The sequence below is a fragment of the Nyctereutes procyonoides genome, unplaced genomic scaffold (assembly GCF_905146905.1).
Source record: "Nyctereutes procyonoides isolate TBG_1078 unplaced genomic scaffold, NYPRO_anot_genome, whole genome shotgun sequence".
In the NCBI taxonomy this organism is placed as follows: domain Eukaryota; kingdom Metazoa; phylum Chordata; class Mammalia; order Carnivora; family Canidae; genus Nyctereutes; species Nyctereutes procyonoides.
In genome coordinates, this window is record NW_026575044.1 from 11,401,944 (window position 1) to 11,414,139 (window position 12,196).

Consider the following 12,196-nt stretch of genomic DNA (forward strand, 5'->3'; position numbering starts at 1 on the left):
TGTTTGTATTTATTGTCACGTGCACAGTTCTTATACGACAGTAATAGTTTTCCAAGGTTCTCCCCAAACCCAAGTGTTTGAGTTTTTTTTGCGTTTGAGTCTTTAAGTGCCATTGAGTGTAGCATATGAGATCAAACTTAGATAAATGGTCTGTAGCCTTTGATAATCTGGTCATCGGTAAGCATTTGTTAAGTAATTGCAATTCTTTAAATAGGCAGGGCAAAAAACTCTAACAACCCCAAATAATACTTTATTTAGAATATAAAAAAATTTCACATGATTCTGGTCCCTGCAAAAAGATGTATAAATAAGTGTAAGATAACAAAATCCCATGAAGATCAAGGATAATTACATGTAGGGTAGAAGAGACTTCTTTCAGGGCTATGGAGTATTAAGGCTCTCAGTGGGTTTAATTTCAAGAGTCAGGACCTCTGGCTTTGACCCAGTTGGATGCTGCTCGTATGTTGCTAGTCCTCTGTAACCTACCTCCCTTCTGACTGGGCATGCAAGTCTGTCTGAAGTTCTGGCAGAAGAATTTGAAACAGGATGTTGGTATGATTGGGATATTATTTCTATTGTTGTTCTGCCTTTATGAGGCCTCTGAACCTAGAATGGATGGTAAAATTGTTCATATTACAGAGCCTTAAGTGTATGATGTCCTTTGGGTATTTCAGCAAGTTAGTTCTAGTTCTGCAATCTAGTGTAGTCTATACTCACTTACCAAATACCTGTTACAGGTACCTTGTACTTTTATTCACAGATGGAAATTCGTTAACGAATTTTGACAGTGCATATAGTGCGTTATTATACATTGAGATTGACTCTCTAGAGTGATTGGTAACTTTGTCCAGCTCAGGGCCTATGCAGCAGACACAGCATGCAATACACCCAGCTGCTTTTAATCCAATCACTAGCATAATGAGAACTGGAATTTCCAGAACTTGTTTTTCTCTTGTCACCATTCAAGGCTGCTAAGGATACTTGGGTTCCAGTTTTAATTGTCAGCTAGGTGTTTCATTTAGTCATCAGCTAGATGTTTCAATTGTAAACAAATTGCATACATATGTACTACTTTGTAAATCTAAGATTATTTGTATTCAACGTGGTATACTTTGTATTACCCATACTTATCCTTCCAGGCTGCTGATAGTCCAGCCTTAGCTCTATCTCCCAAGTGGAGAAATGTATTTTGGAATAAAAATGGGGAGTGTTCAGTCTTTTTATTAAATCAACAAATTTCTGTCATAGCCTTTCAGAAATTCAAAGCGAAGTCGACTCTTTTCTGATGAAGATGACAGACAAATAAATACAAGGTCACCCAAAAGAAACCAAAGGGTTGCGATGGTCCCACAGGTATGTGTGTCACTAGTGTTTGGTTCCATGTGAAAGGAAGTGAGCAGTTGCTCAGCATAATAAAATTTATGTTTTAGTGTTCTATTACATGTTGAGTAACAAGCTATTTTTCTTAAATCAGTGCTCCAACTCGGCTCCTGTGTTCGTCACCTAGAAAGGCCATTATTTTATTGATGGACTTTTTCCAGGAGTAGAAAGCCAATTCTCAGTCTTACAAATGCACAGTTTTAAGCAAGGAGAGGAGAGATGGATTTGGCAATAGGGAATCAGTTTGGAGTTTTTCATGGAAATGAGAGGGTGAATAACATTTTACTTTATCGCTGAGGAAAGTATGTTGAAGACTTCCTTATCCAAAAGAGGAAACTATAGCACAAGATCGCATCATAGTTTTCATTTTTGGCACTCTTTTTTTTCAGTAAGAGATTAATTTATTTGATTTCCTCTCCTCATTATTGTTATTTTTTAAAGATCTCATCTAATTATTTGAGAGAGAGAGAGAGAGAGAGCAAGCACAAGCAGGGGGAATGGCAGGCAGAGGGAGAGGGAGGAATAGACTCTCCGCTGAGCAGGGAGCCTGATGCTGGGCTCCATCCCAGGACCCTGGGATCATGACCTGAGCCGAAGGCAGAGGCTTAACAGTTTGAGCACCCAATTTTTTCTCTTTAGTTTTTTTTTTTTTTAAACTTTTTAAAAAATTGAAGTATAATTAACACACAGTGTTACATTAGTTTCAGGTGTACAGTACAATGATTCAGCAATTTATACATTACTCAGTTTCATCATGATAAGTGGACTCTTTTTTCTTTTTTTTAAGACTTATTTATTCATTTATAGAGAAAGAGAGCAGGGTGGGGAGGGGCAGAGGGAGAGAGAATGTCAAGCTGGCTCTGAGCTGAGCACAGAGCCCGATGTGGGGCTCGATCTCGCGACCCCAAGATCATAACCTGAGCCAAAAGCAAGAGTTGGATTGATTGATTGATTGATTGATTGATTTATAGATTTATAGAGTTGGACTCTTAACTGACTGCATGGCTCAGGCGCTCAATAAGTGTACTCTTAATTCCGTTAATGTAGCTCACCCACCCATCATCCCTCTGGTAACCACCAGTTCTCTATATTCAAGAGTCTGGGTTTTTTTTGTTTGTCTCTTTTTTGTTGTTGTTTTGTTTTGTTTCTTAAAATCCATGTATGAGTGAAATCATATGGTATTTATCTTTCTCTGACTTCATTTAGCATTATATTCTGTATATGTCTGTCCATGTTGTTGCAAATGGCAACATTTCATTCTTTTTTACGGCTGAGTAGTTTTCCTGTGTGTGTGTGTGTGTGTGTGTGTGTGTGTGTGTGTGTGTACGTACGTACGTACGTACTACCTCTTCTTTATCCATTCATCTATGGAGGAACACTTGGGCTGCTTCCATATTTTGTCTATTGTATGTAATGCTGCAGTTAACATAGGAACCTATCTTTTTGAATTAGTTTTTTTTTTTTAAGATTTTATTTATTTATTCATGAGAGAAACAGAGAGAGAGAGAGAGGCAGAGACACAGACAGAGGGAGAAGCAGACCCCATGCAGGGAGCCCAACGGTGGGACTCAGTCCCGGGTGTCCAGGATCATACCCTGGGCTGAAAGCGGTACTAAACTGCTGAGCCACCCAGGGATCCCTGAATTAGTATTTTTATTATCTTTGGGTAAATACCCAGTTGTGGGATTATTGAATCATAAAGTAGTTCTATATTTTTTTTAATTTTTTTTCGAGCAACCTCCATACTATTCTCCAGAGTGGCTGCACCAGTTTGTATTCCTAGCAACAGTGCACATGTGTCTGTAGGCACCCTGTAATTTAAAAAAGTTTTTTAAACAAATTTATTTATTTTAGAGAGTGCAGAGAGGTGGGAGGAGGGATAGAGGAAGAGGAAGAGTCTTAAGCAGACTTCACAGTGAGTGCAGAGCCCAAATTGGGGATTAGTCTCATGACCCTGAGATCAGAACCTAATTTGAAACCAACAGTGATACCCAACCGATGTACCACCTAGGTGCCCCCCTTTTTAAAAATTTTTGAAAAGAATTTATTTAGAGAGAGACTTGTATAAGTTCTTTATATATTTTGGGTATTTTTTTTAAGATTTTATTTATTTATTCATGAAAGACAGATACAGAGAGGAACAGACACAGGCAGAGGGAGAAGCAGGCTCCATGCAGGGAGCCGGACGTGGGACTCGATCCTGGGTCTTCAGGATCACACCCCGGGCCGAAGGCGGTGCTAAACCTGGGCTGCCCTTATTTTGGGTATTTACCTCTTTTTGGCATCTTAAAAAAATAATAGTGGACATGTGAGAATCAAAGAGAAGAATAAAAATTATGTAAGGAAAATACTATTTTTAAAAATAATGTAATTTTTCTCTTGTCAAATTTATAATCTCTGATGTAATTATTGCCTTCTTCCCTTTTTTTTTTTAAGATTTTATTTATTTATGACACACACATGCAGAGAGAGAGAGAGGCAGAGACTCGGCAGAGGGAGAAACAGGCTCCATGTAGGGAGCCTGACATGGGACTCGATCCCAGGTCTCCAGGATCATGCCCTGTGCTAAAGGCAGCGCTAATCCGCTGAGCCACCCAGGCTGCCCACTTTCTTCCCTTTCATTTGTTTCTAAAAGTGGTATAAAATTATCCAGTAGGAGGGATCATAGTAGGGGTGATTTTTCTCTATCAAGGATTTGGCATCAAATAAATTAAAGGCATCCAGCAATATTTAACAACAACAGTTAAATGAATAACACTTATTTCTGTATTGACTTTAGAAGAGCTGTGTTATTAGAATAATTTAGATGCCTTAACTTTGTTTAGATTTTAAAAAGTTTCAAATACGTGATTTTTTTTTTAAGATTTTTTTCCTCTCCAACTATTTATTAGGAAAATTTTCAAACTGACAGAAGACGGGTCTTTATGACTCTGAAACCATCTTGCCCCATCTCTGTGCACTCTCCTTCCCCCAGGTACATCATTCCTTCCAGAGGTAGTTTACAGAGTGCTTTCTACTTCTGAGCCACACAGAGCAGACATAAGTAAGACAAACATGATACGAGACTGCTTCAGATATGTGAGAAGGTTTTATATCCTGTGAGTTTTCTCTTTTCTTGTAACTTTCCTATTTCTATCCACTTTGATTTATGTGGTGTGGCTTGTTCCCTTCCCCTTCTGATCTGAATCTGTTCATTTGTGGGTTTCTTTAAGGAGCCCTGTCTGGAACTAACTAGTTGTAAAAACCAAATTTGAGTACTTAGTGTGTACCAGGCTCTGTTTTAAGCCCTGCATATACATGGCTTTGATTTAGTCTTCAACAACCCTGATGACCTAAGCTACTGCCTTATTTCCCGTTTTTCAGCTGAGGAAACAGACATGGTGAAGTATCCTGCTCCCGATCCCAAAGATTGCAAGCGAAGGCTAAGAGGCAAATGGCCGGCAGCCTGTCTCCAGGGCCTCCTTTTTTGTGTTGTCCTAATAACTTTATTTTTATTTATTGATTTTCAAGATTTATTTATTTATTTTAGAGCAAGCGAGCAGGGGGAGGGGTAGAGGCAGAGGGAAAGGGGAAACAGACTCCCTGCTAGCTCGGAGCCTGATGGGGGCCTCGATCTCCCCACCCTGAGATCTTGACCCCAGCCGAAACCAAGAGTCACATGCCCAACCCACCGAGCCAATCAGGCGTCCCCTAACAGCTTTATTGAGATAGGATTCACATACCATACGTTTCAACCATTTAAAGCATACTATTCAGTGGTTTTAATATACGTACAGAGTTTGTAAGCAATTTTAGGACATTCTCATCACCCCCCAGAAAACCCTGTTCCAGTGACTCTGTTTTCTCTCTGTTAAAACTACCCTACAAAGGGCAGCCTGGGTGGCTCAGTGGTTTGGCGCCTGCCTTCAGCCCAGGGTGTGATCCTGGAGACCCGGGATCGAGTCCCACATCCGGCTTCCTGCATGGAGCCTGCTTTTCCCTCTGCCTGTGTCTCTGCCTCTCTCTCTCTGTCACTCATGAATAAATTAAAAAAAAAAAAAAAACTACCCTACAAGGGTGGTTGCTACAGCTGGGATATTTACATTTAAACTTTGGAAGATTCTACTAAATGTTCATGGAAGTTGTAGTAATTGATACTTCCACTAACAGGGGATCTTTAATGGTTTTATAACCAGGGAGTCACCAATACCTTATTTAAATAAAATCTGGGTCAATAACTCAATAGAAAAATGACACTATTTCTGATAATAGTGTTTTATGATAATTTGGTTATTTGGTTGTTATTCTAAACCACTCCTAGAATACAGAAAAAAAATTTTTTTTTAAGATTTTATTTATTCATGAGAGACACAGAGAGAGATAGAGAGATAGAGAGAGAGAGACAGACACAGGCAGAGGGAGAAGCAGGCTCCATGCATGAAGCCCGATGTGGGGCTCAATCCTGGGACTCCGGGATCACACCCTGAGCCAAAGGCAGACACTCAACCGCTGAGCCACCCGGGTGTCCCACAAAATCATTTTTTTACATTAAAAAGTTAATTTTTCAAAGTACAGTATGCTATCCTGAACTGGATTCTGGGACAGAAAAAGCACATTAATGGAAAAACTGAAGAAATCTACATAAGATCTGTAGTTTAGTTGATAGTATTGTACAGTGTTAGTTTCTTAATTTTGACACACCATGTTTATGTGAGATGTTCACGCTAGGGAAAGCTGGGTGAAAGGCATATTAGAACTCAGTACTATCTTTGCCACTTTCCTATAAATTTACAATTTTTCCAAAGCTAAAGGCTTTTGATAATAAAAAATTATTTACCTATACTAATTCTCCAGATCTACATCATTAACTCAGAACCACTGGAATTAGTTTGATTAGCCTTTTGGTCTTTTTTTTTTTTTTTTAAGATTTTATTTATTTATTCATGAGAGACATAGAGAGAGAGAGGGGCAGAGACACAGGCAGAGGGAGAAGGAGGCCCCATGCAGGGAGCCCAACAGGGGACTCCATCCCGATCCCGGGACTCCAGGATCACGCCCTGGGCGGAAGGTGGTGCTAAAACGCTGAGTCACCCGGGCTGCCCAGCCTTATAGATCTTTATAGACCTTTCTTAAAAGTTTATATGTGTGTTCATAGAAAATACATGGTAGTTTTTTTTTTCATGGTAGTTTTTAATGTTTGTAGTTTTAAAATTATAATATTTTCATGATCATATATCATGCATCATTCAGTAATTCAGTTTTTCATTTAAAAATCTGGTTTTGAGATTTGGCTGTGCTGATTGATTTAGTTTGATAACAGATAGGCAGACTTCAATTTTTGTTTCTTTTTCCTGTTATATATTATGCAGTTTTATGATACCATAGTTTATACATTCTTCTATTTATGGGCATTTAAATGGTTTCTAAGGTTTTACTATTACAGACAGTGTTATAGCGAATACCCCAACCAAGCATGTTTGTATAAATTTGCAAGTGTTTTTTCAAGGATGGATGCCTGAAATGTGGAATTGCTGGATCATAGGATATGCACATTTAAACAGTCTGAAGTAGTACTAAATTATTCTCCAAGGACATTGTACTGGTTTATACTTTCTACCAACAATATATCATAGTACCTGTTTCCCCAAATGCTTGCCAGCTCAGTATATAAACAAACATCTGAGTTGTTGCTGATCTGATAATAGCATCTCCCTGATTCTAGGTGGCATTTCATCTATGAGTGATGTTGAGGTACTTTTCACATGTTTATTTTTTTTTTTTTTGAGATTTTTTTATTTTTTATTTACTCATGACAGACACACACACAGAGAGAGAGAGAGAGAGAGAGAGAGAGAGAAGCAGACACAGGCAGAGGGAGAAGCAGGCTCCATGCAGGGAGCCGGATGTGGAACTCGATCCCAGGTCTCCAGGATCACACCCCAGGCTGAAGGCAGCGCTAAACCGCTGAGCCACCGGGGCTGCCCTTCACATATGTTTAAAAACAATTTCTTGGGATGACTGGGTGGCTCAGTGGTTAAGTGCCTGCCTTCAGCCCAGGGCCTGATCCTGGGGGCCCAGGATTGAGTCCCACATTGGGCTCCCTGCATGGAGCCTGCCTCTCTCTCTGTGTCTCTTATGAGTAAATAAATAGAAGTCTTTTAAAAAAAAATTCTTTCCCATAAACTGTTTGTCTTTTGTCCCTATTTTCTAATTTGTAAGAATTTTGTATATATTAATATTACCCCTTTGGCTGTTTATATTGGTTGTAATTTTTTTTTTTTCAGTTTGTAGTTTGTCTTTTGACTTTTTAAATTTTTTTTACAGACATGCAGGATTGAAAAAAAAATGTAAAGGTCAAATATAACTGTGTTTTCCTTCGTGACTTTCTGGGTTTATACTTAGAAAGGTCTTCTCTGGTCTAAAATTATATCTTTTGGGCAGCCCGGGTGGCTCAGTGGTTTAGTGCCGCCTTCAGCCCAGGGCCTGATCCTGGGGGCCTGGGATCAAGTCCCGTGTCGGGCTCCCTGCATGGAGCCTGCTTCTCCCTCTGCCTGTGTCTCTGCCTCTGTGTGTGTGTGTGTGTGTCTGTCATGAATAAATAAATAAAATCTTTAAAAAAATAAAATTATACCTTTTAAATTCACTCATTTATTTCATTTTTTATTAATGCTTAAATTTTCAATCCATCTGGATTTATTTTGGAGTAAAAGATGAGGTAAATCTGCAACCTTGTTTTTTTTTTCCAGAGGACTACTTAGTTGTGCTAATAACACTGAGGAAGTAATCCATCTGCATCACAGCTAAATTCCTTTATGTATTTGGGATTATGTCTGGTCTTTGTATTTATCTGTATCTAGTATGTCTCTGTATGTGCTAGTGTCAGATTGTCTTAATGTGGCTTTATGTAGTGTTAATATCTGGTGAGTCATTATTACATATCCTTTTTTAGGATACTTTCTCCGTAGGAAGACTTTCGAATCAACTTGACTAGGAAAAAAATCCTGTTGGGATATTTCTTGGTATTGCACTGATATTATGAATTAATTTATGCTGTGTGACATATTTGTAGCATTGAAATTCTCTGTCCAAGAACTGGTTTTAATTTCACTTATTTTTTTTTAAGATTTTATTTATTCATGAGAGACACAGAGAGGCAGAGACAGAGGCAGAGCGAGAAGCAGGGAGCCCCATGTGGGGCTCAGTCCAAGGACCCTGGAATCATGACCTGAGCCAAAGGCAGACACTCAACCACTGAGCCACCCAGGCAACCCGAGAGTAGAAATTCTTAATTTTAATGAAGTCCATATTTTCTTTTATGGATCAAGCTTTTGTGTGCTTTAGCTAAGAAATCTATGCCTAACTCAAGGTCACAGAGATTTTTATATGTTTTCTTCTAGCAGAGTGGTGTTTTTATTATTTATTTATTTATTTATTTATTTATTTATTTATTTATTTATTTATTTATTTATTTTTAAAGATTTTTATTTATTCATGGAGAGACACACAGAGAGAGGCAGAGACACAGGCACAGGGAGAGGCAGGTTCACCAGAGGGAGCCTGTTGTGGGACTCGATCCCAGGACCTTGGGATCATGACCTCAGCCAAAGGCAGACACTCAACCACTGAGCCACCCAGGCGCCTCAGAGTGGTGTTTTAAAATCAAATCACACCACTACCTTGGTTAAAACTGTCCAAGGAGGGCAGCCCGGATGGCTCAGCGGTTTAGCGCCGCCTTCAGCCCAGGGCATGATCCTGGAGACGCGGGATCGAGTCCCACGTCGGGCTCCCTGGGTGGAGCCTGCTTCTCCCTCTGCCTATGTCTTTGCCTCTTCTCTGTGTCTCTCATGAATAAACAAATACAAACTTTACAAAAAAACAAAACTATACAAGGATGGATGCCTGGGTGGGTCAGTGGTTGAGCGTCTGCCTTTGGCTCAGGGCATGATCTTGGAGTCCCGGGATTGAGTCCCACATCAGGCTCCTTGCATGGAGCCTGCTTCTCCCTCTGCCTCTCTCTCTGTCTCTCATGAATAAATAAATAAAATTTAAAAAAAAACTGTCTAAGGATTTTCCCTCATACTTAGAATAAAAATCTAAACCCCTATTGCTGATCTACAAAGCCCACCCAAGCATCCCCTAGTTCCACTTATTCAAGCCTCAGTGTCCCTCTGTAGACTAAGATATTTTTCCATGTTGATCTTGCACATTTGTTTAGTGTATTCCTGAGTGTTTAATACTTTTGTGCTTGTCATTTTTGCTTTCATAAACAGGATATTTCTTCTTTTTTTTTTTTTGAAGGTTTTTATTTATCATGAGAGACACAGAAAGAGAGAGGCAGAGACACAGGCAGAGGGAGAAACAGGCTCCATGTAGGGAGTCCGATGCGGGACCTGATCCCGGGACCCCAGGGTCACTCCCTGAGCTGAAGGCAGATGCCCAACCACTGAGCCACCCAGGCGTCTCTTCATCTGTTTTATTATCTAACTAATTCTCCCTTATATAGAGAAAAGTAATGATTTTTTTAAGATACTGATTTTTATATGTCAGCCTTGTATTTGCCCACTTTATTAAATTGTCTTACTATTTTAAATGATTATAGTTGTTTTCTTGAGTTTTCTAGGACAGTCTTATCACTTGCAAATAATGGCTTTTATCTTCTCCTTTACAATTATTAGTTAAAAAATAGTAGTGATTGTCAACATCTTCTTCCTCTAATGACAGTGTTTTGGATCATAACCTGAGACAAAGGCAGATGCTTCACTGACTAAGCCACCCAGGCACCTCTGTCTTTCGTATCTTAACATTGAATGTGATCATGACTTTTGGATTGGAATGAGGAGAAATAAGTTTTACAGGTTAAGAAAGTATCCATCTGTTTTTGTTTTCTTGGTCAGTAGAGCTAAAAGCCTTGTCAGTTTTGTTGACCTTTTTTTTTGTTGTTGTTGACCTTTTTGAAGAACTTTTGGGGGTGCTTGGGTGGTGGGCTTGAGGTGTCTGCATTTGGCTTAGGTCATGATCTCAGAGTCCTGGGATTGAGTCCTGCATCAGGCTCCCTCTTCAGCCTGAAGTCTGCTTCTTCCTCTGCCCTCCCCCGCCCCGCCTCATGCACTCTCTCTCTCTCTCTCTCAAATAAATACATAAATAATCTTTTTTAAAAAATAAAGAAATTGAGACAACATTGACATAACATTGTATGTTTCAGGTACACAACAGATTTGATATTTGTGTATGTGGTGAAATGATCACTACATTGAGTTAACATCTGTCAGCACAGTTACAATTTTTTTTCTTGTGATAAGAACTTTTAAAATCTATTCTGTTAGTGACTTTTAACTATGTAATATATACTATAGTCACCATGCTGTACATTACATCTCCCTAACCTACTGATTTTATTTTATTTTATTATTATTTTTTAACCTACTGATTTTATTTTATTTTATTATTATTTTTTAACCTACTGATTTTAAAACTGAGTTTGTGCCTTTTCACCCCTTTCACCCCATTACCTAGCAACCACCAGTCTGCTCTTTGTATTTATGAATTAAGTTTGTGTATGTGTGTTGTTGTTGGTTTTTTGGGGTTTTTGTTTGTTTTGTTTTTCAGGGGAATTTTTTTTAGATTTCACATATAAGTGAGATCACCTGGTGTTTGTCTCTCTCTTAGTTCACTTAGCATAATGCCCTCAAGGCCCATCCATGTTACTGCAAATGGCAAGGTTTCATTCTGTTTTTATAGCTGAATAATATTCCAGCGTGTGTGTGTGTGTGTGTGTGTGTACCACATTTTCTTTATTTCTTCATCCAGTGATGAACACTTAGGTTGCTTCCATGTCTTGGCTATTATAAATAATACTGCACAGAGCATTGGGGTGCAGATATTTTTTTCAAGTTAGGGTTTTTGTTTGCTTCGGATAAATAACCCAGCATTGGAATTATTGAATCATAAGTTTTAGTTTTAATTTTTTTGAGGAACCTCCTTACTGTTGTTCACAGTGGCTGCTCTAGTTTGCATTCCCACCAACAGTGCAGGAGAGTTCCCTTTTTTCCACATTTTCACCAACACTTATTATTTCTTATCTTTTTTTTTTTTATTTTTATTTATGATAGGCACATAGTGAGAGAGAGAGAGAGGCAGAGACACAGGCAGAGGGTGAAACAGGCTCCATGCACCGGGAGCCCGACGTGGGATTCGATCCCGCGTCTCCAGGATCGTGCCCTGGGCCAAAGGCAGGTGCCAAACCACTGCGCCACCCAGGGATCCCATAAAGTAGTTTTTTAATTATTTCTTATCTTTTTGACTCTAGTTGTTCTGATAGGTATAAGGTGATATCCCACTGTGAATTTGCATTTCCCTGATGATAAATGATGTTGAGTATCTTTTCACACACCTGTTGGCCATCTGGATGTCTTTGGGAAGGTGTCTCTTCAGACCCTCTGCCCATTTTTTAATTGGATTTGGTTTTTGTTTTTAAAGATTTTATTTATTTATTCATGAGACACACAGAGAGAGAGAGAGAGAGGCAGAGACATAGGCAGAGAGAGAAGCAGGCTCCATGCAGGGAGCCAGATGTGGGACTTGATCCTGGGATTCTAGGATAACACCCTGGGTCAAAGGCGGGTGCTCAAACACTGAGCCACCCAGGATTGTTTTTTTTTTTTGCTATTGAGTTGCATGAGTTTTTATACAGTTTGAATAGTAACTCTTTATGAAATATACAACTTGCAAATATTTTCACCCCTTCTGTAGATCTCTTTTTCCTCTTGTTGATGGTTTCCTTTGCTATACAGAAGATTTTTAGTTTGATGGAGCTCCACTTGTTAATTTTTATTTTTGA

At 39.0% G+C, this 12,196-nt stretch overlaps 1 protein-coding gene across 3 annotated transcripts in view; it reads left to right on the top strand.

Annotated features, from left to right (window-relative positions):
* Nucleotides 1-12,196, top strand: part of LIN9 (lin-9 DREAM MuvB core complex component) — an 81,363-nt gene that overhangs the window by 9,456 nt on the left and 59,711 nt on the right. For all 3 annotated transcript variants that reach the window (XM_055324491.1, XM_055324492.1, XM_055324493.1), the window contains one exon: nt 1,249-1,353. In XM_055324491.1, coding sequence (XP_055180466.1) covers nt 1,249-1,353 — 105 coding nt within the window. The remainder of the gene's footprint in view (nt 1-1,248; nt 1,354-12,196) is intronic.